Raw genomic sequence first — 12,794 nt, forward strand, 5'->3', positions numbered from 1 at the left:
CCCTCAAAGGAGCTGTTCGGCCTTCCTGAAAGTGCTGACTTCCATATTCACGTGTTTAAAGCACCCGCCCCAACAATTCTGAAAGTTAGCCAAGCATGAAGCAAAGCCAAAGCTTTAATATCTTTGACATAGTGTGGTTATTTAAAAAAAAATGCAGTGTGTGGGCTACTGTTGCAGACCATTTGCTGTTTTACAGCTTATACTTGATGATAAATAGGCAATAGTCCCAGCTTGTTCAAATCTGAAACATTTGAGGTTAACATTGTAAATCAATACCTTTTATGTAAACTGGTATTACATGACATCTTGGCAGTGCAATAAGAAACTAGCGTATGTGTGTGATGGGGAAAACCCACGGCATTATTATTTGTGAAGCCCAAACCCAACAGAGGAACACATGTGTGGATGAGGAAACCTTCGAGACATCGTTTGGCTGACTAGAAAGGCTGTAGCTGACAGTGCGTTGATAGCCTACAGAGGGGAAGTCATTTGATTTCTCTCTCTGCCTGACATCCTCCCACGCAGCACGTAGCAGGCTCTGTCTGGCATAATTACATCCAGACCTGAAGAGTGTTTTTGTTTTTCCAAAATCTGCCAAAGTCCTCTTCCTCGGGACAATTTCTAAGAAAGAGGCGAGTGTTGCAGAATATATTATGTTGCAAGAACATTATGCTCATTGCAAATGACCTGCATGTACCGAAGTTGCATTATGGTGGTATAAAATAGAGAATATTCTAAAGGGGGGGGGATCTAAATAATCTCTCCCTGTAATCTGTCATTGTTGCCTCACTGGCAGTGCACACCACCAAGTTTGGAGTCTAGCCATAACTGCAACTGATAAGAAAATGCATAATTTATGGGGACAAATGAGCCTCCCTCTTTCACATTTCTCCTCCTCCTCCTCCTCCTCCTCCACATAGAAGTGTAGAGTGAAATTACTCCTTTATATGTCCTTTCATTTTCTAACGTGTGAATATGAATTAGATCACTTTTTCCATAGCATTAACTTCACTTTGAACTGTCTCTCTGTTCACAAAGGTCACATCTTGATTATGCTGTTATTGTGGAACATTTCGATTTTCCCTCTTATTTTCACAACTTCTTGTTCCGCTTTAATCGTAACACGATTCCTGTATTTCCGCATGACATGAATGCAACAAAAGATTAGCCTAATGGCAGCGACTTTTCATTAACATACAACTAAGCACAGCAGAGCGCGTCGACCTCTTAACCATTGTCAAAGATGCTGGGACAATCAACTGGACAAAATCCGTTAGCACTCCCATGTATCATGAAAATATTACGCAGATAAAAGTTGTTTCTTACAAGCCCAGGGTATTGCGGGTATTTGCGGGGCAGTCGACCAAAAACAACAGCAACACGTATTACTGACTAAATCTTGAGTTGTTTCAATGTATTGACATCATTTTCTGCTGTCACCTTTCCCTTTTTGTCGTGTGACGATATGCGCAAGCGCGAGCTTTTCTCTCAGCTGTCAGATACGGGTGTAGACGTGAAGTATCTTGTCCGTACATTATCTTTGTCAGGACCAACAGCTGGGTGGAACTCCGACAAAAAAAAAAGTTGCTAAAGCGTATAGGGATGGCAGTTTGACTGTGAGACAAGCTAGCTGTTGTTTTAAGTGCTTATTACCCCCGCGGTGCCATGGATTTTAATGTAAAGCGGTTAGCCGCAGACGCCGGTACTTTCCTAAGCCGTGCGGTACAAGTAAGTTTGACCGTCTAGTTTGTGGAAGTTGTTGCTAACCAACGTTAGCTGCTAGTCTAATCAGTCAGGTAGCGTTAGCTCCCATGCTAAGCAGCTAGCTTAACTCTCCTGTGGCTGTTATTGTATTGCATGTCATCTGAGAGACAATGTTATATCCTTAAAAGTTGTCTGCAGTTACATGACTGTTGTTTAAATAGTACCCGCGACATCCCAGTCTCTATTATAGCTAACACTACCGTATTCCAATACAACCATCAAAGCAGGCCGCAGAAACCATTAACGTTAGATAGAGCCATCAACATTTAGCGTTAGCTAAGCAGATACCGTTAACGTTTATTTCTTTGGTTACTCCGTCCAACTTTCTAACGCATGTTGGCACTTTCCTACAAACATTCCTCGCATGACGCCCACATGCGAAAGGTTATGTGGACACTGTAACCGGATATTTTCTTTTTTCCAGTTTACAGAAGAGAAACTTGGCCAGGCTGAAAAGACAGAGCTGGATGCTCATCTGGAGAACCTGTTGGTCAGAGCTGAGAACACCAAGCTATGGACAGAAAGGATTATGAAGCAGACGGAAGTCTTACTGCAGCCCAACCCAAGTAAGACCACTGTTGACTCTGGGGTGAACTTGACTGGACTGATAAACTAGTTTATATGTGTTGATAAATGATAGCATGCTACACTCAAGCGAAGCTCGTTGAACCAGAAGATGCCTGGATTTCCATGTTTGCAAGGGTCACATAAAAGCCATGCTTAATGTCTCTGAGGTGGTGTTTGGCATACATCAGTAGGTAGGGTGTCTATGAAGTCTGTAAGTTCAGCTGTGCATCCTCCTCCGTTCACACCATGATGCTGGGGCATGACAAACACAGACAGACCAGCTGGTGATTACAGTCCTGTGATATTTTTTTAACTGGATTTGTTCTTCTTTTTTTCCTAATGTACATCCAAACAACATGCCACAGAAATGCTGACTGATGTCAACGTTCATCCATGTGATGTGCTAACATTTTCTTGTCATTATGAGAGCCTCTCTTTTAGTTTACAAATGTAAAGCAGGCTGTTTGGACTCTCTGTCCTCAAGGCAGCCGCCTACATTTGGCGGTCTTATGACTTTTGTTAATTAAGTTTTCTTGTTTGCAATCTGCAGATGTCCGGCTAGAAGAGTTTGTGTACGAGAAACTGGAGAAAAAAGCTCCTACGCGAATGAACAACCATGACCTGCTGGGTCAGTCCATGATTGAGTCGGGTGGTGAATTTGGTCCTGGCACTGCCTACGGTGAGCGATAACACTGAGCGACATACTGCGACTTGTATTCTGGTCAACTTTGGCTGTGGCTAATAGCAACTTCATTTTATTTTTTATATGATTCATGTTGTTGGTTGACAAACACAATCCTCCCCCACAATATTTCCTAATTTATAGAGCATAAAATGATTGAAAATAGGGCTGGGCGATATAGAGAAAATTAAATACCACGATATTTTTGACCAAATACCTCAATACTGATATATTGTAGGGTACGTAACATATTTACACAATGAGATTTTTTTTGATCAGTAAAACTTACAATCTGGTAAATTCAGTAAAGCACATCACTTCGCATAAAATGGTTTAGATTATTCTGTCAAGTGTAGACTTTGAGTCTTTTTGACAGTTTGTGGAGAACTTTCTTCTGTTATGATGCTAAACATCACCTCAATCCCCTGCAACAGTCTTTCGTGGTCAGTGTCATTCCTCAGTCACGGCAGATGCAGCTTCTTGCTTTTGTGCATATCCACAGGCCTCTGTGTCTTAAACAGACGAGTTCAGGCCTTACCTTTTAGACTGCGGTGCCACATTATGCCGTCCAGTGCTATGTTGGGAGTGAATGTTTGTTTGTGTGCTGCTGACCGTTACAGGAAATGCTCTGATAAAATGTGGTGAGACGGAGAAGCAGATTGGCGGGGCCGAACGGGAGTTGATCCAAAGTGCCGCCATCAACTTCCTGACACCTTTCAGGAACTTCTTAGAGGGAGACTTCAAAACCATCCTGGTGAGTTGGACTGCTGGCTACGGGTCTTAAATCATTTTCGCTTTTCACTGAACTTTGAACTTTTATATGGAACTGACTCTCAGCACTAGTGGCTGTAGAGGAGTGTCTTGATGACGGTCCCTTTCTAATTTGCAGCATTAATAATCAGAAATCATATTGAACTCCTGTGTCCTCAGTTCAGTTAAGAAGTTAGACTAAAAGATAATTATCTATACATTATCAAAGGTTTCTAATTGTTTAGTGAAGTTGATTAAAAAACATTAGAAAGACTTGTACTTAGGAGGACTCAGCAATGTGGGGTTGAGGTCATTACATCATCATTAATATCAGCCCCACGAAGCTGCCATTCAGTTTTAGTTAATGCAAACACACCACTTCCTGTAGCTCAGAGTCGAAGCTTTTCTGCAGCTGACCATCGTGAAGCTGCTATAGAAGAGGTTGCTGTTACTTCTCCCCATTAGACCTTTTAATCAAGACCTCCAAAAATCCTGCACATTAAACGTGCGGTTCTATTAGGAATCCCAACATTAATTCATTCTACCCTCTATCATAAAGTAAGGGACGACAGCAGATGCACGCCATGTCATCTGCAAAACGTGCACAGGCCTAAGATTTCTGTTTTATTGTGTTTTGTGTCCAGAAAGAGAAGAAGCTACTGCAGGTGAAACGTTTGGATTTGGATGCAGCTAAAACCAGGCTAAAGAAAGCCAGGATGGCTGATGCTAGAGCTGCGGTAAGTGCACACACACACACACACACATCGTCATCATCATCATCATCATCATCCATGCATCTGGATGCCTTTCGGTCATTTTAATACTGATTAATGAACACTGTTAGTGAATTCTATATTCTCTAAAAGCATTAGGCAATTTCCTTTGAGAGGAAGAAAAGCTGTCTGTGCGTATATATCCTACTGCCCCTCTGTCTGAAGTCGCACAAGTCATGACTGCCACACCGAGTTACACAACATGAAGCTGATCATTGTGTCTCTTGTGACTTCAACACAGTCACATGAGCAGCTCTGGGAACTTCAGACTTCCCTTTTTCTGGACAGTTGTTTTCTTGCTATGGTCTCCCCTTTTTTCTTCTGACATCTGGGTTTCTCTTTTTCTTTGCTGCTCACATTTGTTCACGGGCACTAGTGTCCTTAAAAGAAAAAAAGAATGTTTTAAAACGCTATATTCATAAGAGGCAGGGGCAAACTGACGTAACTAGGAGATCACTAAAGAATTGTGAAACCTTATGCATATTTGGGACCTCAAAGACAGCATTGTGCTTCAGAGATGCAACAAACAGCATGCGCTGCAAAATGCATCACTTTTCAAACAACATGGAGTCAACAAAGTCTTTTTAGGCTCCTAAAGTTTTGGGTTTATGCATTTTATTCAGTCTGAATCCTGTATTGAATTCACTCACTGTAATCTGATGTCTTTCCAACCTCTTGGTGAACCTATTTCAAATTCTAAATAAGCTGCAGCCTAATTCATTAATGTTCACAGCTTGTAGCATGAGATAAGATTGAACATTCAGAAATGTTTGTGCCAAAGATGCTGACATAGTAAAGTTAATATTATACAAATCAGCAGAAAAGATCTAATGATGTTGATTAAATATATATACGGTATATTAGTGCTGGGCAACGATTACAATTTTTGATCACATGATTTTTTTTGCGATTAATCGCATTGTTATGCACAAAGTTCAATAATAAATTCAAAAGTAGTGTATTGCGCACTTTTATTTTAAAAGTACTGCTATATGAACAAAAATGCAATAACATTTGGTTTGCAAACACTTTAAACAAATAAGGTGCTTTTTAACAGCAGTATTCCCTTTACACAGTAGCAGTTATAATAGTTATGATTCTGATAATAGATATTCAGCCGGTGTTCACAACTTTATTTTCGTGTGTGTAAGAGATGCAATTTGAAATATACACCTTGAAAACTGCAAACCTATCTACGTCATGTTTTTTATGTTTGTTAAATTCTCAGTAGCGATAACTAAATTATTATTATACATATTACACAGCGCAGCGCAGCAGCAGGAAGTGACACCACACAAACACAGATGTTCACCGCTCGCTGCCCAGTTCTTGTGTTAAAAATGTCCGCTCAATAATACATTTTAAAAAACCTGCGTTAACGCGCGATAAAATAATTGTTGGCGTTAATTAATGAATGCGTTAACGCGATAATAACGCGTTAACTTGCCCAGCACTACTATTCACACATTCAAATGACATTAGCCTCCTGACTTTGACACACCATATTTTCCAAAAGCTTCACATACTGAAGGTTATTATGCAGGACTAAATGAAAGTTAGAAATGACATGATGTGATCAGCTGATGGTTTTACAAGAGCAAACATTGGTGTTACAGAGTGATGCTGAGCTTTGCTAATTGTCCGATAAAGCTTTAATATGATGTATTCACCGACTGCTGCATTCGTAGTGTTGTATATCTTGATGCATGTCACGATATATAACACTACAAAGATGATGCATGACGTTTTCTAGTGAAAAATCAAGAGTCCTGCTGACCTGCAGCTTTTCATCTACATGTCTAGTTGCAAAAAGAAACCTTCATTTGATTCACACTGGCACTTGAAGGGTCTGACTTTGTTTTGCGAGACCGTCTTCCAGATAACAATGTCTGAAGATGATATCTCTAGCATTTCCCCTCGTGCATCAAGAGTAGAACGCCAGTGAGAAAAGAGAAGAGGCAAATACCCAACTAAGCTGCTGATATTATAGAACTACAAGAATCACGAGACAATATGATGTAATGTCAGACTCCTGGATGGACATTACAGCGCTGGGCAACATCCCAGCAAAGCTATTTGGCTGCAGTCTTGAGTAAATGAGTGGCTTTTGAAACTATCTAGATGAGACCCAGTGAGCCCAACTTCCATCCATTACTGTGATTCCTTTGGCCTATTCCGAGCCATGTTATCCCTGTGGCTTGTCAACATGCTCATTTTAAGCATCTAGCTTTTCCAAACAGAAGGGTTGTCTAGTGGCTTTAATCCATAGAAACAAAGGTGTGTTGTATCAACAGTGTCAGCTTATTCACACCATTAGTCTTGGTGTGGCGGGTGTTACACCCATCACACCAAGGTGGTTTGGCTGTGTGAATGCCGAGGGATGAGAAACATGTCTGTGCTACATTGTCACCGTCCTCTTAGCATCTACAGAGTGTGGTTTTTTTGTGAAAGCACGCCGCCGTCTCGCCCTCGCACAAACACACACCGAGTGTGAGGATGTGTTGTGTGTTGGCGGCGGCCGTGCAGCAGCTGTAGCTCTAACTACTGTGTCACTGTTTTCACAACGCAAAGCAGCAGATGTGAGCAGAGGAAGTGACAGAGGTGAGTGGAATGTTGGAGCTATCTTTGAATTGAACGCGCACACACACACACCAAACCCCCTGGTAGCAGTGTGAACAGCTGCTGCCCGTAGCTTTCTGTATCTCCTCCATGACACGTACCGTCGTATCTCATGGAGATCCTTGTAGACGAGTCCCACAAGAACCAAACGCTGTCCATGTTCTCTCTGTAGAGGGTTCAGGACGTTCAGGACAGTACGGCCATTGTCCCCGTCAGTCTCAGCTCCAGACCATATGTTTACTGGACTTTAGAGAGTCTCGACAAACCATTGTTCCACAAGACTGTCATGGAATCCTTTGGCTCAATACGAGGACAGAAACATCATGTTTAGTTGTCCTTTTCCCCGTTTGTCCTTGATGGGCCTCTGTCCTCTCTGGTCTTGACCTGCTGAAGCCATATCCTGTCATATGCACATATACAGACTCTGGCTTTATCTTCTCTTGTGGTTGACTGTTCATTTTGTTTAATGCATTTTTATGGACTAACAGGTGGTAAATGTTGATATTCAGCTTAAATGATTGTGATTATTTCCATATTAGATACCACGGGACATAAACTTCACTCAAATACAGATAATATAGCCTTTCAAAAAGAGAATATCAGCAAACCAATTTGTTAGTCTGATGCATGTTCATTCACTCTTACTTTTAAGCCATATGTCTGTTCTTCGCTCTGTAAAGCATTGTGGTTACAGCCATAAATGATAAGAACAGTGGACTTGATTTTTGCTCCCTTGGATCATCATTGTCATTTCTCCAATCACCGGTGGAACGGTGATGTTGCTCTCTAAATGTCTACTTTTGGTTCTTGGTTCTCAGGCAGAGCAGGAGTTGAGGATGACCCAGAGTGAGTTTGACCGGCAGGCAGAGATCACCCGGCTGCTGCTAGAAGGCGTCAGCAGCACCCACGTACGTAGCCCAGCCCGGCACACCCACACCCTCCTCTCCTCTCTCAGTCGTCTGCTTTAATCATCACTCAGTCGTTAAACCAATAGCATTTAGGGATGTAGTTGTCGTGCTGCTGGTTTTTGCCATGAATACCGATTTTGGTGCGTGAAGTGGGTAGAGCTGCCATTTAAAAGATGACAAAATGTTTGTTCTAGAATGATGCATATCTAACTTTAAATACAAGAATAATTAAGCTAAGAAATCTATTGAACTCTCCTTTTTATACCATGTGAGTTAAAAAAAGTTTGATACAAACCAGTGAAAGTCTCAGTATTCTTCTCTCCTTGTGCATTACCAGGCACATCACCTACGCTGCTTGAATGACTTTGTGGAGGCCCAGTCTACGTACTACGCACAGTGTTACCAGTACATGGTGGATCTCCAAAAGCAGCTGGGCAGGTGAAACACCACTGTTACCGTTTATCCATTCTTCATTCAACTAAGCTCACTGGCATCGCACTACATTAGAGGGCAGTTGTTCTGTAATGTCACATAGAAGACAGCTTTTGTTCTGAGATACAAGAATCATTACTCATCTCAGTACTTTCCAAACAGGACCTGCAGTGCTCATTTCAAAATGAGTAGTATTAATATAGTGTTAATGCAGGGAGCAGCAAGTTATTTTATTGTCTTACTTTTAGAAACTCTTTCTGTAAACAAAAGTATTGATGTTGAATGATCTCATCCTTTTTGTGATTAAGTAGTTCAAGTAGAGTTACATTAACTTTTCTCTTTTCTGTTGAAAGTGACTAATACTTAATCAGGGATGAGGTCACCGAGAAGTCAGCTTTATCTAATTCATACAGGGGGAGAGGGAGCCTAAAGATGTGACTGGTAAATAATCTACTGCATCAGTGCAGAACATGTAATCACCCAGCTCTGCTGCAGGGTGGCACAGCAGTCTGCAGTTGCCAGTGTTCATCACCCCCTTCCTCCTGCCAGTTTCCCCTCCACATTCTCCAACAACAACCAATCGTCAGTGTCGGGCGGGGCCAGCAACTCGGTGCCCACCATCCCGGTGTCGGCCTCCCTGCCCAGTGTGTCCGCGGGCCGCAGCAGCTCCACGGTGTCGGGCGGATTCAATGAGCTGCGTAGCTCCAACGGCAGCCGCAAAGCCCGAGTGCTCTACGACTACGATGCTGCCAGCAGCAGCGAGCTTTCCCTGCTGGCTGATGAGGTGAGTCTGAGATAATCATTGCTCCATTCTCTCTCATCACCGCGGAGAGAAACTGTCAACAAGGAGTGAAACACACACATTTTAAGAAGCTGGGTTTTTTTGCACGTTTCCATATTCATCAACTCTTACTTGTTTCCATTTTTTTGTCTTTTATTGTAGATTATTTTCCAGTTTCATTTTAATATTAGAATCAACCTTTTTTTTTTTTTTTTTATATTAAACTAACAAAATTGGGAAGCCTGGGAGTCTGAAACCAAACTGCAGTGGAGCAGTTCCTGTACAGTAGCGGAACATCAGCCACTCCCTTTTCCTGGAAAAGCACCGAACGGTCCATGACGAGCCAGCGTTTGACTAACAATGAACCAGCATTACCTCATTCACCCTAATACTCGCATTCAGGCACATTTTCCAGTCTGCCCTTGCCGAACTGACTTTTGATAATAACAGGGATTGGTAACCAAGCAGTTCATACATTTGGTGTCTTTGACGAATGGAAAATTGTAAGTAAAGTGGATGAGTGCAACGAATTGTACTGACGTGAGAGCTTCTGCTATGTCAGTAATGTGCCTTGACAAATGGTCCAGAGTAACGTTTGTAATAGAAACGGAGAATGTACCCCCTCTCCTGTCTTTGCAGGTGATTGTCGTCAGCAGCGTCCCTGGCATGGATTCAGACTGGCTGATGGGCGAGCGTGGCAACCAGATGGGCAAAGTGCCGATCACTTACCTGGAGTTGCTTAACTGAGACCCCCCACCCCACCACCGGCCCTCTGTAACCAGCTGTGATCTCATGTTTATATTGTGTTCCAGGGACGGGCTTCACTTTCCTTTCCATTTGGCCATTTTAGAATGAGTTATATTTCTATGAAAAGGAGTCTCAGTTTTAGCAGACACGCTGGAGTGAATACATTTGAGAGAAGGGAAAGGAACCGGACCCCCAGTCCCTGATGTGTTTGTATGCAACTGTAGTACATTTCTATAACATGCTTCCATGCCTTTGTGCTTGACGCCATGCAATCTGCAAATATGTGCCAGAACATCTCCCAAACTGTACCTTTTTAAAAAAAAAAAAAGTTTTGTTTTTTACGATATATATAGCTCAGATGGTGACATAAATGCTTTTAATGTGAGGGTTGTATTTCTCTTCCCTCACTGCAAGTTTTCTCAAGTAGCGATACAGCAGACACTTTTTTTTTTTTTTAAATACAAAAATGCACTTCAGTTTGAACTGGAGAGTGATGCTGATTATTAAGCCTTATTCTATAATTGATAATCTTACAGTGCAGTAGCTGTTATGGTTATCCAAAGAATGAATTATTATTTTTTAAACATTATCGTAAGTATTGTTCGTCAGCTTTATTCACATGGAGCTATGCTGGACAGCGAGTTTAAACACATTCCAGTACATTTGATTGAAGAGCGAGGCGGAATAAGAGACAGTGTTATCTGCTGATAACCGCGCGGTTACCAAACTCGCATGCCAGACATCGTTAAGTGCCTATCGCAGTGAATCGGCCTCTCTGAAACCATTTGCCTTGTTTGCAGCTACACCAGCCATATTGAGACGGTCTATTCAGTCTCCTCTGCATGTATTGAACCCCAATACTTCTATTTAAGTTATTGACAATTGGAAACCAGCATTTCCACGTTTCTGTGGAAGTTCATTTATCTGAAGACAGCTGTTGTCTTTGATTAAATTATTGACTTGTGTATTGTACATAAATACACAGTAAGTGACATGTTCATTGTCGACATGAAGAAAAAGCCTTAAAGTAAAAACATTTACACTTTCTTTTTTACCTTACTATCAGTTTCCCTTAAACCTGCATTTCAACTTCACATTGAAAAAGAAAAAAAAAAAGCCTTGTTGCATTCTGGGAGATGAAAGTATATTATTCCATGGCTGCTTTTTGTTTTTGTGTGTAACTGATAAGATGGCATACAATTGTAAAATAAATATACAATATGATGAGTTAAAATAAGAAAATAACACTGGTCTGTTTTGAGTTTTCATTTTATTTGTGTCCATGCACACTTTCAGTAGTGAGGGAACAAAATGTGGCATTTACTGTCGTCTTGATTGTTGATTTTTGTTGATTCCTAGTGGAACCACTAGAGGGCAGAGCAAGCAACTGGTTGTGCTGTTAAATACAACTGAAGAAATGTAATTTGGCAGAATCATGTGAGATTGAGACACGTTACTGAGCTAGAGAAAGTAAATGTCATGTAATGCATGAACACCTTTGAAAGCTGCCATTTTAGACCCAGTGATATAGTGCTAAATGTCATTAAAGGACTAAACATGAACATACTAATACTGTAGGACAAAAACCAAGAGGAAACTGGAATTAACCATTTTCAAGGAAAATAATTATATTTAGTACTCTTACAGGTCAATTTCCAAAACCATTTTCTCATTAGTTCTCAGTAAAGCACTTTCATGTCAAACCTTCAATAATCTACTCTAGATCTTAAAGAAAATGTTGAGTCTAAACGGTAAAGTTTTTAATTTTAACACCGACAAAGGGTTTCTACAGTAGTGGTGGGAGATGTGAAAGAAGATAAACAGATGCACTCTTGACTGAAGTCATGCCCACCATGATCAAAAGGCTGTTTATTATGATATGGATGACACCTCTGAATGAACGCTTATTCTTCTGATGATTTGTCTTGCTTCATCCAAAAGCAGCTCTATTTTAAAGTGATTCACAAAATATTTTCTCAATGTTGACTCATTCAAAGAGAATTTGGTGAGCAGAAGAGTAGATTCCCTCTACCCAGTTGTCTTGGGCTCTCTCCTGGCCCGATCCCCTGTGACTTCCACAACTCCCAGTGGATCTTCATGCTGCAGTGCCAGCAGCTGTGGACCAGAAAACATCTCAAAACTCTGACCCAGTTTGACAAAATCTCTTAATTTGCAGATTTAAAAGATTTCCAAGGAACCCTGTTCTGGGTAGACTCTATACAGTGACCTTAATAAAATGAGCCTGTAAAACATACAGTGAAATCTTGTTTTTTTTCACACTCAAATGCTTTCATTAGTCACTTTTAGCAGTCTTGATGCAGTTACACGGTTAACAACTGATATGAAAGGCTTCCTGGCTAAACAATAAGTCCAGTGCAAAGCGCCCATCGTCGCCTGTCATAAGAGCAGGAAGGGTTAAGAGGAAGTCAAGTTTTGCAAACTGCCTGTTGACTAAGAAGCTGCCTGTACGTCAGCTTACATTGGATAATTTGCTTTTTCGACATGCGCCATCAGCGTCACATTAACCACTAACCTTTGACCTACAGTAGCTTGTGTTACCATTTTCCAAAAGAGTACGATATTGAAAGGTAAAGCCTGAAAGCACAATGGAGGAAAATATCCTTAAGTGTTTGTACACCAAACAAAAATATAGAGTAAAGACCACGAAATCATGTATTTGCGGCTAACATTGGACCTCATAAAACCTCAGCTGTGGACATTTCAGTTGCACAGTATTCTGAAACCTGACTTTTCTTTATCTCTCTAAAGAT

General features: G+C 41.1%; 1 protein-coding gene across 2 annotated transcripts; it reads left to right on the plus strand.

Annotated features, from left to right (window-relative positions):
* The first annotated feature begins 1,439 nt into the window (after positions 1–1,439).
* Positions 1,440–12,794, plus strand: sh3glb1a (SH3-domain GRB2-like endophilin B1a). 2 transcript variants are annotated; one of them, XM_031876719.1, is made up of 9 exons: positions 1,440–1,728; positions 2,189–2,330; positions 2,882–3,010; positions 3,634–3,767; positions 4,408–4,500; positions 7,974–8,063; positions 8,401–8,501; positions 8,991–9,279; positions 9,916–12,794. In XM_031876719.1, exons 1-9 carry the CDS (start codon positions 1,666–1,668, stop codon positions 10,021–10,023), a joined length of 1,149 nt encoding a protein of 382 aa, XP_031732579.1. In that variant the 5' UTR covers positions 1,440–1,665; the 3' UTR covers positions 10,024–12,794. The 2 variants fall into 2 exon arrangements, with proteins under 2 accessions (XP_031732579.1, XP_031732580.1); XM_031876720.1 differs by having other exon boundaries at positions 1,451–1,728; positions 9,045–9,279; positions 9,916–12,792.

Source organism: Anarrhichthys ocellatus, unplaced genomic scaffold, assembly GCF_004355925.1.
Source record: "Anarrhichthys ocellatus isolate YVR2014 unplaced genomic scaffold, GSC_Weel_1.0 scaffold113, whole genome shotgun sequence".
Classification (NCBI taxonomy): domain Eukaryota; kingdom Metazoa; phylum Chordata; class Actinopteri; order Perciformes; family Anarhichadidae; genus Anarrhichthys; species Anarrhichthys ocellatus.

What these genes read in the sequence shown, in the direction of transcription:
- sh3glb1a (XM_031876719.1), top strand. Translation starts at nt 1,666, where the DNA reads ATGGATTTTAATGTAAAGCGGTTAGCCGCAGACGCCGGTACTTTCCTA. An exon ending in TCCTAAGCCGTGCGGTACAA is followed by an intron (nt 1,729 to 2,188) that starts GTAAGTTTGACC and finishes TCTTTTTTCCAG; the next exon opens with TTTACAGAAGAGAAACTTGG. An exon ending in TGGCTGATGCTAGAGCTGCG is followed by an intron (nt 4,501 to 7,973) that starts GTAAGTGCACAC and finishes CTTGGTTCTCAG; the next exon opens with GCAGAGCAGGAGTTGAGGAT.